The sequence below is a fragment of the Alligator mississippiensis genome, chromosome 2 (genome assembly GCF_030867095.1).
Source record: "Alligator mississippiensis isolate rAllMis1 chromosome 2, rAllMis1, whole genome shotgun sequence".
NCBI lineage: Eukaryota > Metazoa > Chordata > Crocodylia > Alligatoridae > Alligator > Alligator mississippiensis.
This window is the reverse complement of record NC_081825.1, coordinates 261,256,376-261,270,720: the sequence shown is the minus strand read 5'-3', so window position 1 is coordinate 261,270,720 and position 14,345 is coordinate 261,256,376. Positions and strand designations below refer to the sequence as shown.

Sequence of the window (14,345 nt, the reverse complement as noted above, 5' to 3'; positions counted from 1 at the left end):
ATTAATACTAGAGCTGTAGGAAGGGCAGCCATCAATCAAGGTAGGAGCCCACCCCCCAGGCCTCTCTGCCAATCAGCATCAAGGGATGGGGCCACTGTGAAATGAGAACTTTATGCCATTAAGTCCCTGACCCACCCCCTGTGATTTAGGTAGACCCTACTGATGGTTCTCTCCACAGCTTGGAAGCACCTGTTAGAAACACTATGATGTGTTTAATGATGTACTCCAGTGTGATGTATGCTGCTTATGTAGCTACCAGCAAAACTATTCTTGCAAGCCAGAGCAGGTTCTAGCCTGGATAAACCTTGTGGAACTATGAGGGCTGAAACTTGAGGAACAGGAGTCTGGCAGCAGCTATGCTCCCTGATTGGGAAGGGAAAGTGAATTGTGTGCAGTGGTTGCTTTTTTTCTTGTCTGCTAGTGGCTCAGAGTTGCACAACAGGTGGAGGAGAGGAGGAGGAGAATGAACGGGAATCTGAGACACCTGATCCAAGCGGAGGCTTCCGAGGAACCATGGAAGCAGATCGTGGAATGGGAGGCTGGATCAGTGCCACTGAGGCTATGGGAGGCAGCAGTGCTGGCAGCAGCTCTTGCCCTGGCTGGCTACGCAAGGTAAAACTGCCTCACAGAGTTCTTTAAAAACCCAGGATTTGAGGTCAAAATTTGAAAGAAGAACAAGCTGCTGCTCCTTCCCCAAAGGGTCCAGGTCAGAGAGGCTAGCCTCAGAAGTCTCCACAGCCTCTGTTCTGTCACACAGTATAGCACAGGAAACACCGTCATCACCAGACTGACTTTCTCTGCCCTCTGTGTTCTGAGGTGGTGGCTGAAACGCTCTTGCAGATGGGATCTGCCAGCCAGCTACCCCACGCAACACGCTGAGGGATTCACCCCAAAGGATGACGTGTCTGGGAGCCTACCATAGTTCCAATCTTCTCTCCAGTTCAGAGGGCCTTCCCATAGGTTCACTTCAAACAATAGGGTGTGCTGTGTGAGGAACCCTTAAGTCAGTTGTTTTCAACCTTTTTAGACTCAAGGCATGCCTCAGAAAATGCTGGGTTACTCAGCTTTCACTCACTTTTTGACCATGGAAAAATAATAGAGCCAGTCTTCTGTTGCAAAGAATTCGGACACAGCAAGTCAGAATGATTTTGACACTATGGGTTCCTATCTGAAATATGTGGATTTATCTTGTGAATCGTATGTAGATGTTTGCATACCTACCAGTGCTAATGTTGCAGGGTGGTCATACAGGGCATCCTGGTTGAGAACTTAAGCCATAGTGTTTTTCCACCACAAGAGGGTGCCAGTGTGCTAGCTGAAAGGTACAGGTTGCTGAGGGAAGTGAGACAGACCTGACACTGCCCTGTTTTTTCCTCTGTGTCCAGGAGCTGGAAAATGCTGAGTTCATCCCTATGCCCGACAGCCCCTTTCCTCTGAGCACAGCTTCTTCAGAGCCAGAAAAGGAGACGTTCCCCTACCAGGAACTGCAGGGACTCAAAGTGGCCTCTGATGTGTCTACCGAACTCAGCAAGCCCAAGACAGAGGCCTGGGTAAACAACCAACTCTAGACCATGCCTCCCTTGATGAGTGACAGTGAACCAAGGGGCCATCAGTGGCAACCTTAGAGTTTAGAGGGAAGGTGAAGAAGGAGCTGTGGTCAGGCTAAGTAATGATTGGCTAAGAGGTACCAGTCAGGTGGTTGAAATTCAGATGGTGCTAAGTTTGGAGGGAACTGCAAACAGTAGTGAAGAAGAGAAACACACAGACTCTAGGGAATGTAGGCACTTGGGCTGGAAATGAAATCCATTGTGAGGGCATAATAGACAGTTCAGACATCCATGGAGGAGAGACCAGGTAAGCAGGAACATGTGAGGGGGAGAGGGAAGAGTGAGGAGGGTAGTGAGTTGCTCAATGCCTACCTGGCTGGGGTCACTTGAGCCCAGTTTTCCTCCTGCCCAGGCAGGGGGTCGGACTTGAAGAGCTACAAGGTCCCTTCTGACCCTACTTCTATGATTCTATGATTCTACAGGAGTTCCTGCAGGAGAACCTGTCCCTAACAAGCTGCTAATGACAGTTTCTGCTTCTGGGAAATTGGGTTGGGCAAACATGGACTTCAGATGGTTGGGAGGTGAGGCCAGCAGCTGAGAAGAGGGAAAGTAAAGAAGGTCATGTTCCAGGCTGAGATTGGGGGTTGGCAATGAGTAGGGTAAGTCTGCTGGCTTGTTGCCTGAGGCTTTAGGATCTTGGCCTGAGCTGTGGTGCCATCTTCAGTCCCTCATTGTGGCACAGGCAGGCATTGGACTAAAGTTTCGTACACTTCAGGCAGATGCAGGCTCATCTCCTTTCTCTGTTTCTGTAGCCCACCCATGCTGAACCAGCCCTGCCCTGTGACAGAGTGAAGGCAGCATCTCCGGTTGCAGGTTGCATGTGCAGCACTCTGCAGGCTGAGGTGAAGCGGCTGCAGGGCTTGGTGTTGCAGTGTCTGACAGAGCAGCAGAAGCTGCAGCAGGAAACTGTTCGTCTTAGTGCCCAGCTCCAGATGTTCTGCAAGGGGACAGAGGGAATGCAGCAGGTGAGAACACACCTTAGGCTCAGGCAGTCAGACTGTTGCTTCAGGCTGAGGGACCTTGTGGTTCTTGGTAGGTAGGAGGGGACAGAGCTCTGATCCAGGTTCTATTTAGGCTCTGGAGGTGGGGAAGGAGCGCTGAAACGAGTCTGAAGTCATCAGGATGTGGGACAGAGCCAAAGGCTGTGGGGTTAAGATACCTTGTACCTGTCTTAGCTGACCTGCAGCTACTCTGCCAGTAATATAGCTGTAATAAAGCCAGGCTGTTGAGTCTCTGAGGCACCTGATTTCTGTGGGTGAGGAGGAGTGGGTAGTTCCTGGCAGCATGCCCAGCTTGGGACTGTTATAGTCGGAGTATTTGTGTCTTGTGTGGCCAGTAGCTGAACTGTGGTGGGGTTACTGACTGAGTTATATCTGGACATCAGGAGGCTCGTTCCAAAGGAACACAGACGGCCAAGGAAGAGATGGAAGTGGATCCGAAACCCGACTTAGATTCAGATTCCTGGTGTCTTCTGGGAACGGACTCATGCCGCTCCAGCCTCTAGTCTTCCGAGCCCACTGGGTCCATCCAACTTCACAGCACACTAACTGAATGCAGAGAGCGGCTTTCCTGGCTTCAGATCACTTGCAGATAAGGAGTGAAGCCAGAGGCTCCAGAGCAGCACCCATGTATGTTTGGAGGGGAGGCACCTCCTTTAGATATGAACTAGGAGTGAGTTTTCAGAGGGGCAGGGCCCTGAGCTCCAGGCCACAGCCAGCTCAGTGATCAAGGCAGTGGCAGCAGCAGCTCCTTTCTGTACCTCATCTGTCAGTCCTACCCTTGAGGCAAGATGGCCCCATCATGGCAATGGCTCCAATAGCAGCTTGTTGCCCTTTCATTGTTTCACTGCTTCCTGGGAGCTGCCTTTGGGACCCCAGCATTTATCACTGTACCTCTAGATGAGAGAAGGAGAGCCACTGTGTACTGAATGCTACTGCTTATCTCCGTGGCTTTAGAGGAGTGAGGAACTCCCAGCCACTTTGGCATGGGGCAGATCCCCAGCCTGTGGGACAGCTCATCTCTGCTGAGGGGCAGAGGGAGCACTGGATGCATCTCACTCTGGATCCAGTGGAGATCTCAGTGGGAGATGGTGGCAGATAGCATGTCCCCAGCTTGAGGTGAAGCTTCTGGCCATGAAGCTGTGCCCTGACCTATACAGATGGGGTCAGAGGCTTTGTGCTAAGAGCCTAGCACTCACCAGTGCTTCCCCCTCCAGGCAGAGAATTGAAGCAGGTGTTGTTTCCAGCTGTAGCAGAGGGCACAGTCTGAGATGGGGTTTCTGGTTCTCCATTTTTTACTAGCTGCTTCCTAACCACATACAGAGTTACCTATATCTCAGACTGAGGCACATATTCATTGCTTCGTCTGTTGAGCTTGTTAGGGGTGCCGGAGCTCCTTTTACTGGCAAATTTCTCAGAACAAGCCTGTAGCTGCCCCTGCTTAGTCTCTGCTCAGCCACCACCATAGCCAGTCTCTGTGCTGGGGTGGGAATAGCCAGTATTTCTTTTTCTTCCAGTGTTTCAGTGAAGCTGGGCACAGGTTCCCCCTCAGAATGGGTCTTGAATGCTGTTTACACAGAAAAAAGCATTCCCTGTGGTCTTGGTTCTGAGTATGCCCCTTCTCTAGCAGCCCTGGCTTTGCTCTCCATGGGGATGTGGAGATAAGAAGAGGCAGTGGTCTGCCACTCTGGGGTTTCCCTTTCCCAGATTGTTTAGCAAATTGCTTTGGAGTGAGCCTTTGTGGTGAGAGGGGCCTCGATGGAGTACCTACTCCTTTCCCCTGCCTTAGGATAGGGAATCCAGGGAGCACAGGTCTCTCCCCTCATTGGTGGGGGAAGGCTGTGCTTCCATTATCTCCCAAACCATCCTGGTCACTGGGGTGGCTAGTATTGCCTTGAATCTTTTAGCAAGGGCTATTCTACCACCTCCCTTAGCTTCTTCCTTTTCTGTAGGCTTGTTCTTGGGTGCTAAAGTTTTCCTGATGGCTACTCTCTATCCAGGGATGGATGCCAAAGCATTCTGCTTCTTTGGGCCTTCTCTGGGGCCTAACCCATCTCAAAGCTGAATCGGCCTTTACCATGCAGTATCCTGGGAAGCTATGTACCAACTTGTCAATCCTGATCGCTGGAGGGAGGGTAGGAGAGAGGTGGCCTGAGGAAGTCCCACATGCCAGGACTTCTGGGGTCACTGTGTTGCTTAGTTGCTCATGTGACTGCCCTTCCTTCTCCCTGTGCATTGGAGCCAGGATTCTGTTGCTGATTTTGGGAGATGAAGGAACATATTATGTTGCAGCAGTGGCTTTGGGAAGGAGTGAAGAGCTGAGGCTGAGCCATGACTGATTAGCAAGCACTGAGCTGATGGGAATTGCTGCCCTGCAGTGCACTGCTATCCTCATTTCTCAGTGCTCTGCAGCTGGGAAACTAGGAGCACAGACTGGATTTCCCTTGGATCTAATGGAGGGTTTGGTCCCCAGCAGGGGGTGGCCTGTGCTCCATGATGTCACATGTGCCTTAGAGGATTCATGGTAGCCAAGCTGTGCCTGTTACAGACCACAGATTTCACCAGCCAGCTATGCAACCAAAACAAGTTTTAACCAAGCACCACATCTGGGGCAGGGAAGTGAAGGGCAAGTGGGTAGAAGTGCCTTTGAACAGTTTCAAACCTGTTTTCCTCCCCTTCTTGCAGTGCTAGCTCTATTTGTGTCAGTCTCCTGCTAGTATTGCTATTGAGTTCTTGTAGTGGAATACAATACACCTGCTCTGACACTTTGGCTGAAGAACTAGGTTGTCATTGTCTTTCTTTGAAAGGTTAAAGGGTGGAGTGGTTTGGAGTTTCTGTTTAAATAAATGTTTAAACTCATTTTTCTGTGTCCTGACTCTTCCAGGAAGTTGGAGGGGAGGGGACAGGGGTGGAGGGAAAGGAAGGGAAATGTATTAAAGCATCAGTTAGATGCAGGTTCCTCTCCAGGTGGTCTTTAAAACTGCCCCTGTTGAGAAGAGGAAGAAGACAAGATGGCAGATACTCATGTTTGGGGTGGGTTTGCAGAACTGCATTAAAAGAGGCTCTGTTCACTGGAGTTGTTTCTTGATTCTCTTTTCCTGATGAAAATGTTTGTACAATATGGGGAATACATAGTAGGAAGCACTGGGCTCAAAAAGGACAAGAACAGTTCCTTAGAAGAGCCTGCAGTAGTGTTCAAGCCTTTGGAGACAGCCTGGTCTCATGGGCACCTGCTCAACAGCTCTGACACAGTTACCAGTTGATTCCCTTTCTAGGTTTAATCAGACGGCTGTGGAATCCCCCAGGCTGCAGGACAGCATGTGTTTGGGTTTTTTTGTTTTTCTCTTTTAGTTTGTTGCTTACGAGAGTGACAAACCCAGTGATGTCTGCCTGAGGGGTGTCTGCACTGACCTTCCTAGTGATTCCAGAGTTGGCTTCAGACTAGGTGACTGGGGAATACGTACACTGCGGTCACTTGCGTAACTAATGTAGTCCTGAACTAGTGTTTCCAAACAACCTGAACCAAGAACTCATCAATAGGATAAAGGTGACAAGCCAATTACTGCTGCTGTAATTCCATCAACTCCAGTGGGGTTCCCCCAAAAGACCAACAGCCTGCAATTTAAATGTCCCTTTTGACTTTTTGGCCTGATCATTATGTGAGCAGAAGCTTTTATTAGATATTTATCCCGTGATCCCAGCGTGGAAGCTCCATTGTCCCTACACTCTTGCCATAGCCACCAGTTTCCTCTCTCTGACTTGGTTGCAATTAGGGCTCATCAGTAAAAGCACCTTTGGTACATTGAAACAGGGTACAAGGTAAATTAACTTAATTAAAAAATTCACAGGGGCCTTGGGCTGCTCCTGTGATGGCTCAAGGGTGTGGGGCTTTGCCTACTTTCGTTCAGGGCATATTTTCTGCTTCTCTTGGGAGACTCTTCTACTTCTCAGGGGCGAGAGTAATTTCTTTTATCCAGCTCTTGATTAATCCAATTTAACCTGGCCCATATTTACCTTCTCCAAGCTGTACTGAGCTGGAAAATTTGCTGGGGTTTAATTTTCCTACCATGTCTTCCTTGTTCTGCTGGTCTGTGTTCAGCTTGTGTGCCCTCTGTTAGCACTGAATCTGGTTCTTGCACAAGAATGCTGGGTGGGGTGCAGATATTGCCTTGCCTGGCTGCTCTCCAGGCATATATGGAGATGGGGAAGAACCTTGAAAGCGAGTGAGTTTTAGCTTATCTCAGGCCTAACTTAATAGATTTCATAGACGTTAGGGCTGGAAGGGACCCTGCGAAATCATTGGGCTCAGACCTTTGCCCAAGGGGCGGAAGTCAGCTGGGGTCAGATCACCCCAGCTAGATAAGCATCCAAGAGTTTCTTAAAGGTGTCCAGAGTAGGTGCTTGCACCACTTCTGGGGGGAGTCTGTTCCAGTCTGGAGACTTGGACAGTAAAGAAGTTTTCCCTTATGTCCAGTCTAAAACGGTCTTCCAGCAGTTTGTGACAGTTGGACCTTGTCTTCCCTTGGGATACCCTGGTGAACAGATGTTCTTCCAGTTCCTGATGCACACCCCTTATATACTTATAGGCTGCCACTAAGTCACCCCTGAGCCTGTGCTTCTCCAGGCTGAAGAGTCCCATGCCTCTCAGGCTCTCCTCATAGGACCTGTTCTCTCCTCATAAGGCCTCAACTTCTGAGCAGCTAGAAGCCAACCACCACATGGGCTGCAGACCCAGGAGTCGCTCCTTGCCACATGGGCAGCTTATCCCAAGGAGTGGAGGCAGGAAGTGGAAACCAGAGGAAGGAGGGGGAGCCCAGAGATTCCTGGTGGCTGCAGCAACACAAACCATGGGGGAATGGGAGCCAGGCAGGAACTTGTGGATGACATGTTAACCCTTGCAGGTTAGATAAAGTTCATGGGGCACAGGTTGGACAGCCCTGGACTATGTGATAAATCATCGTTTAATGTTGGTCCTCGGTCACCTGAAGGCTCTGGCCCAGCTCTGGGAGTCTTATCAGTCCCAGGGAAAGCTCAACCATGTGCATGTTGGCTGAAAAACTCTTCTCCAAACATCAGTATGTGTCTACTGGTGCTTGGCTCCCCTGCCTCCTTTCTGCTCTAAGCAACTGTTGCCAGAGCAGCAGTGAAGGGGTTTCCCCTCCCACCCTGCTCTGGTAGGGATGCAGTCAGGTCAACCATGCCAAGGTGAGGTCTGGTTTTTAAAAACAACATTACCGATCCTCAGCCCAAGAGAAAAAGGCCCAGGATTTTCTAGAATTCCAGCACAAATGATCTGAAACCTTCGTTTGGCATAAGGCAGGAGCATGAGATGAGTCTGCCTGCTCTGCTTTTGGTCCTGAAAGTGAATGGGACTAGGTAGCTGAGGGAGAGAGAGAGGTCTGTATGACCTGGCAGGGAATTTATTTACATTATTTGCTAAACCAACAGTGTAAACTTGGCTGCTGATTGCCCTCTGAGAGGAAACTACCTTCCCTAGCTTTGCCAAGCAACTGTATTACCCCACCCAAGGCAGAAATGGGGACCTGCGCCCACCCCGTCCTTCCCCATAGCCAGGTGCCAGTGTCTAGAGGTGAATAGGGCAGTAGGTACCTTCAAGAGAACTGCTGGCAGTTACTTTCCTCAGCACAAGTATGATGCTAACATTTCAACTGGCCCTCCTCAGACCTGGGACATCCTCTGTGGCAGGCCTGAGGTGGATCATGAGGGAACTTAGTAGCTTCTGTGTCTGACTGCTATTTTCCAACAGAAAGAGCGAGCCCTCAGGTGGGTGCTAAACAGAATGCTGAGGACCAGTGTGCTGCTCATAGTTGGTTTTCCCTCCTGCTGCCAGCCTATGGCAGCATGTTCTTTTCCCTACATGGGAGACATTGTGCTCTTGGACTCTTTGTACAGTCACACAGGGAGGACTCTGGAACCAGCCAGGAGCAGGGGTGGAGATGGAAGCTGCTCTGACCCACTTACATGCTTAGGAAACTGCTGGCCGCAGCTCAAAGTACACAAACTTTAATACGCTGTCCATGGCTTCTTGTACATGGGAATATCTTATACCACAGCAGCCAGCTTGGGGAAGGGTGACAGCACAAAATGAGTCTTTAAGGGCAGGCCCTGGTGAGGCCAGATCCCATTTAGCAACGTCTCCTTTGGGGTGGGGGCGGGGGTCTATTTTTGATGGTCTTGCATTTGGGAATGTGTCTCTCCGCCACTTTGGGTGCGAAGCGGCGGCTGCAGTGGGGGCAGGAGACATAGTCTGGGTTCTCTACTGGGGACAGTGGGGGCAAGTCCGAGAGCTTTCCCCCTCTGGACAGCACCTGCTGCACCTGGCGGGCTTGGCGCAGGGTCCGGATGAAATACTCATGCTTCTGTCTCCAGTTGTTTGTCTGAGGTGGCTTATCCTGCAAGGTAGGAGGTGAAGTTAGTGCAGAAGGAAGGAGCAACAGCTGTGCTGGCTCCAAGTCCAGTCTCTACTCACCCTTTTATTGGGAGGTTCCCCCTAGCCTTCTCGCCCCAAGCCCGCCTCAGTGCAGTACTCCCTTTCCCCCACTAGTTTCAACATCCTCTCAAAAAAAGCTTCAGTTCTCAGAAGAGTTGGGGGCAGCTGCTACTTCTACATGCTCCTTTCAGCTTGAGGGTCTCACAGAAGGAGCAGTTGCAGCCTTCTTGGAGCTTAGGGGGCAGCTTGATGGTGCTGGTGCTACTGTCACAGCTGTGAACCTGAGGCAGTCACATGAGCATAGAGAAGCAAACAGCAGAACACTCAGTAGGTCACAAACATAATTTTCCTCTGCTGGGGAGTCTGCAAGACTGCCCAAGGACATACTTCCTCAGGGACTGCTCTGGCACATTCATAGTGATGGGGGAAGGACTGAGACATGCTTAGGTGCCTCAGGCCCAGGTGCTAGGGACCACACAACAAACTCAGTAATGAGCAAGAAGAAGGCTCCCCTGTGAGCAGGTTGTTTCATATCTGTACCTTGTGTGAACGGTACAGACCCTGCTTTCAAGGTGTTGCTGCCATGAGCTATAACCTTGAGCTGGTTCATTGCCAACTTCCCCTAGAGAGGGTTAGATGTCAAGGAGCCTGAATGGAGTGAGTGGGATATGCTACACATTATTAAGCAAGTCTAATTCCAGGTGCCTTACTGCAAGACCCAAAGGAAAGGGGAGTCTGAGCAAAGGCAGCCACATAAGGGTGCATGTTACCTGTGGGATGTCTGAGGCCTTCCATTGCTTAAATTGCTCCAGTTCGGTGCCCTTGGCTCTGGCCTTGCTAGAGTCAAATACTTTCCTTTTGGAGCTCTGATTCTTGCTGCAGATGTTCATGTGCTTCTCCAGCCTAAAGCAGAGAAATTGGCGCCTGCAGAAACCACATTGTCCCAGCTCCCCTTGCTCTGCAGCAGCGGGGACCTGCACATACAATGGTTCTGCTGCTTGGCAGTGGCTTAAGTCTTGGTGGGAGAGAGCTGCTGCAGATGGAGCCTGGCTATAGTTCAAAACCAGCTCTGGGCGGGAGGCCGAGCTCTCCAGAGGGATGTGGTCTCGAATTTTGTTATTGCTGGCTACCAGCCGTTCTTTCTTGAGTCTCTCCATGCCTAGTTCCCAGGGAAGGAAACTAATGCCAGTCAGAAAACTGGCACCCTCCAGAGACTGCCCCTGGTTATAGCACCCCTCACTGGGTCTGGTAGTAGCTCTGCAAACATTTTCCTTTCTTTCAGGCATCCTTTGTGCCTCTGTCGGCACCCCTGTTGCCTTTCTCTCTTCCACCTCCACCTGCTCCCTCTCTCTCTGGATCCTCCTGAGCTCCTCCTCTGTTCTCTTCAGCTTCTCCCAGAGGAGGGCCTCTTTCCTGCGGATCTCTACCTTCATGCTCTGTCCAGCTGCCTCCAACCTTTGAATGTAACCCAACTCTGGTCTGTCCAAATGAGAGGCCAAATGCTTAGGCTCTGCTGACCAAGGTGATGCCTCTGTATCTGGCAGCGCCCTGGCTGTTGTAAAATTCCCTTTGTTCTTTGAGCTAGACCTGCTATTGGGAGACTCCTCCATGGCTTGGGGACTTCTGAGCTGACCAGCACTTGTCACTGGAACATTTCCAGCCTTGCGATAAAAGACTGGTTTCAGGGGGTATGACCGGTCCACTCCTCTTCGCCTGGCTATCCATTTGGAAGGCAGAGTATTGGCCTGATTGGTAGGGTATCTACTGTGGAGTCCCGCAGAGTAGAAGCCGGCCTGCCCAGGGTTCTGTTGGTTGCTCCCAGCAGAGAGAGAGCATGAATAGCTCTGGGCTTTGTGGATGCACAGACCCTTCAGCCTCTCCTCTTTGTCATGGAGGAATTGCTGCTGGAAGTTGTTTTTCAGGTGTTCAAGCTGGGTCTGATGCCCAAGGGGCTTGGAGTGATACCTCTCCTGCCCTATCAAGGGAAGACCAGGAGATGTCACCGTAGAATCCACCTGTGTATACAAGGCCAGCTGTAGCTGAGCCATTCAGTGGCTGTGGTGGAGTCTGGGGGCAGAAATAGAGTAATTACTGACTGGTCAGATTCCCAGTTAGTGTTTCTTCCTGAAAATGTACACCCTAGGGGCAGGGCACTGACCAGTTCGAAAGGAAATGAAGGAATCCATGGAGCTTTTTTCCATTTCTCTATACTCTGAGACTCTATTCATTCCCTGAGCTCCTCTTCTGGCTCAATTGCTTGCTAATACAGTTGTGGATAAGGGCTCCTTGTTCTTGTCCAAGCCTGGGTTTCATCCCAGTACAGAGGCAGCACGAATTAACTCAGATGTCAGGGAAGTCTTGCCTAATAAGATCTCATAGGGCCATCCCACACATTCAAATTAAAGCTGGACAGAAACTGGCTATAAAAGGGTTAGACCTTTTCAAGCACAGACTTGGTAGCTGGTTGGCTCTTGTAGATAGACATTTGTATGGTAAGGTCATTACTTTGCATGTGTGGCCCATCTACAGCTATTGCGTGATTCATCAATTAATTGCATCATATATGAAACCTAGCAGGGGCCATAGTGCCCCTCCTGTGAGCTTCCCTCTCACACTACTCCCCAGGGAGGTTGTTGTCCTTTAGATTCTCCCAAGGTAGAACCATACAGCACTGCCAGGTGTAGGGTAATTATTGTATTTGTACAGTCATTTCAGCTCTTGGATGATGCACAACAGATAATACTAAAGTGTTCAAAATGTAAGATATTTTTTAAGGCAGTTAAATGATGCAGCATATGCAAAACCCAAGTCACTTTCAGGGAATTTTAACTAACTTTCAGGTTCACTGTCAGCACTTTTGTATGACTGCTTGCCTCAAACTAAAGAAATGCTTTGACTTTGACCCAGTTCTCACTCACTGTAGAGTTACAGTGAGCAATACAAATTGGATTTATTTGCACTTTTTTTTCAGTGTATGATAGTTTTTCAGAAAATACAATTTGAGCTTCCACTATGGTAATTTCATATTTAACATACGGCAGTGCTGGGCCCATCGGTAAGAACATAATATTTGCCATTGACTGGGTCAATCTTGCCTGGTCACCTAGCACACAGGGGCAAGGGGCAGGTGCTGAAAGGGGGAGTGAACTGGGTCTGACCAGGGTTCTGTCCCCGCTCCTCTTTGCCCGGCAGCCTCCAGCACTCAAGGTCTAGGCAGTTGGGATTCAGAGGCTCCCTCTCTGTGTGCGCCCCTCGCTTCCATGCTCAAAAGCTCCCAAGGCCCTTTTCCTCCAACGATTTGTCCAACCCCTGAGGCTGGCTGCACTGCCAGGTTCCACAGCATCTGGTGACCACGAGTCCCACCAGGAGCTGGAGTTGGGCTCAGTGTACAGAAATCCTGCAGAACTAGGGAAGGCAGCTTCTGCCGCACCATCTCCCCCTGTGCTACCGGACCAGGCACCTCCGCCCTTCAGGGCATCCGGCAGCGAGACCGTGTTTGACGCTGGAAGCAGAAGCGCGACCCGGAGCGAGACTGCGACGGGAAATAGCGGGGACTTCTGTTCCCTTCGCGGGGGGGGGGGGCGCTGGGGCCACGCGACTGCAAACGGTGCGAGCGCAGTCCGGTGCCCCAGGCGGGAGGGGGCGGCACTGCGGGGGCCTCAGTCCCCCTCGCGGCCGTCCGCAGGCGTCAACCCGTCGCACGCGCTGCCCTCCTGCCTCGGGCTCGCTTGAACGTCGCTGAGCTGCTGATTGGTGGCAAGGGATTGTGACGTCACGGCGGGGAGCGGGCCAACGCCCGCCGGCTCCACCTGGCCGGGAGGCGCCTGACTGGCTCCCTCGGGGCCTGCCGGGACGAGGGGCGGACGGCGGCGGGACTGCCCGCTCCGCTGCCAGTTCCAGCTGCAGAGGCCGCGGGGCGGGGAGGTGATGCCGGAGCTGGAGGCTGGGCCCTGCCGCACCCCCCGTGCGGCCCCGACACCCCGGCCCACCCGACAGGGACCCTCATGGGGTGAGGTGACATCCTCACCTGGGTCTGCGGCCCGCTCCCTGCAACCCCAAGCACGGCGCGCGAACTGTTTACTACAGTTGCCTAGGAACCAGATACGTCACGCTACTTCCGGCACCGCTCGCCTTCATTTCCGCTCTGTACCTTGGCTGGCTTCACATCTCTGGTTCGGAGCCGCTCTGCTCACAGGCGGACTTCGGCTCTATGACCCCGCGCCCGTAAAGGCTGGGCGCGCGGTGGGCGGGCGGGCCCTGTGCAGCCGTTGGGGTGGGCGGGGCGGGGCGGGTCGTACTGGCGGCAGGTAGGTGAGTGGCCCGGGGCGGGGCGGCGAGGCCCCCGCCCCTTCTGCATTATTTATGAGGCAGGGGTGCAGGGTGCCCTCATTGGGCGCGGGGTGGGGCCCACGCGCTGAATTCTCGCCATGGCGCCCGCGGGGGGTGGCTGGGGCTGGTTGCTGACGCTGTGCGCGGTGCTTGTGTGCCAGGCCGGTGCCGCCATGGATAGCCTCGTCTCCGTGGACTACGAGATCTTCGGCAAGGTGCAGGGCGTCTTCTTCCGCAAGCACACGCAGGTGTGGGCTCCGCCCCGCTCCGCCTCACCGCCCTGGCTGCGGCCGCGATGGCGATGTGCAGCGCCGGCTTTAACGCGGGGCGCCCCTGTCTCTCCTTTTCCCGCGCAGGCCGAGGGGAGGCAGCTGGGGCTGGTCGGCTGGGTCCGGAACACGGAGCGGGGCACGGTGCAGGGGCAGGTGCAGGGCCCGGCCGCCGCCGTGCGGCAGCTGCAGCAGTGGCTGCGGGACACAGGCAGCCCCAAGTCCCGCATCGACCGAGCCGAGTTCCGCAACGAGAAGAAGGTGGCGACGCTGCAGTACGAGGACTTTCTCATCCGGAAATAACCGCGGGCGGCAGGAGCGCAGCCTGGGTCGGCCCGGCCACCGCCTGCGGGGACTGGTAGCGAGACCGAGTTCTTTGGGGAAAGGTGATGTCTTGGATTAGACCGACTAAATTTAGATATCACCTTTCCCCAAAGGACCTGGTCTGGCTGTGTTGTTAAACTAGCACGGCTACACCCAACCCCCTGGGACTTGCATTTTGTTGTATCTTGTTACTGTATTTAAGGTATTGGTCTGTTGTGCTGCTAGGTGCACCCTGACACTTCCTGCATGTGCGTGCATGGGAGAGTCGGACTGTGCTCAATAAAGGGCTCACTCGGACACCCAGCCTTTGCTGCCTGAATCTGTGCTGAATGCATTGGAACAGCACAAATGGAGAATCAAAGACTCC

General features: G+C 52.4%; 3 protein-coding genes across 7 annotated transcripts in view; 2 read left to right on the top strand and 1 right to left on the bottom strand.

Annotated features, from left to right (window-relative positions):
* NEK9 (NIMA related kinase 9) overlaps positions 1-5,464 on the top strand; it is a 34,567-nt gene extending 29,103 nt beyond the window's left edge. Inside the window, exons 19-22 of the mRNA XM_059723096.1 lie at positions 422-612; positions 1,386-1,550; positions 2,360-2,572; positions 2,992-5,464. Coding sequence (XP_059579079.1) covers positions 422-612; positions 1,386-1,550; positions 2,360-2,572; positions 2,992-3,111 — 689 coding nt within the window. The 3' untranslated portion in view covers positions 3,112-5,464. The remainder of the gene's footprint in view (positions 1-421; positions 613-1,385; positions 1,551-2,359; positions 2,573-2,991) is intronic.
* A 3,149-nt stretch (positions 5,465-8,613) lies between these two features.
* On the bottom strand, positions 8,614-13,348 carry ZC2HC1C (zinc finger C2HC-type containing 1C). Of its 2 annotated transcripts, none has more exons than XM_014611351.3 (3): positions 13,084-13,348; positions 9,827-9,959; positions 8,614-9,018 (listed from the first exon to the last, which is right to left on the bottom strand). In XM_014611351.3, the coding sequence occupies exons 2-3, from the start codon at positions 9,944-9,946 to the stop codon at positions 8,752-8,754; spliced, it is 387 nt and encodes a 128-aa protein (XP_014466837.1). In that variant the 5' UTR covers positions 9,947-9,959; positions 13,084-13,348; the 3' UTR covers positions 8,614-8,751. The 2 variants fall into 2 exon arrangements, with proteins under 2 accessions (XP_014466837.1, XP_006268424.1); XM_006268362.4 differs by having other exon boundaries at positions 9,827-11,123; positions 13,084-13,347.
* Positions 13,330-14,275, top strand: ACYP1 (acylphosphatase 1). 4 transcript variants are annotated; one of them, XM_006268361.4, is made up of 3 exons: positions 13,330-13,363; positions 13,547-13,633; positions 13,742-14,275. In XM_006268361.4, the coding sequence occupies exons 2-3, from the start codon at positions 13,559-13,561 to the stop codon at positions 13,955-13,957; spliced, it is 291 nt and encodes a 96-aa protein (XP_006268423.1). In that variant the 5' UTR covers positions 13,330-13,363; positions 13,547-13,558; the 3' UTR covers positions 13,958-14,275. The 4 variants fall into 4 exon arrangements, with proteins under 4 accessions (XP_006268423.1, XP_006268422.1, XP_014466838.1 ...); XM_006268360.4 differs by having other exon boundaries at positions 13,347-13,367; XM_014611352.3 differs by lacking the exon at positions 13,330-13,363 and having other exon boundaries at positions 13,393-13,600.
* The last annotated feature ends 70 nt before the right edge of the window (positions 14,276-14,345 follow it).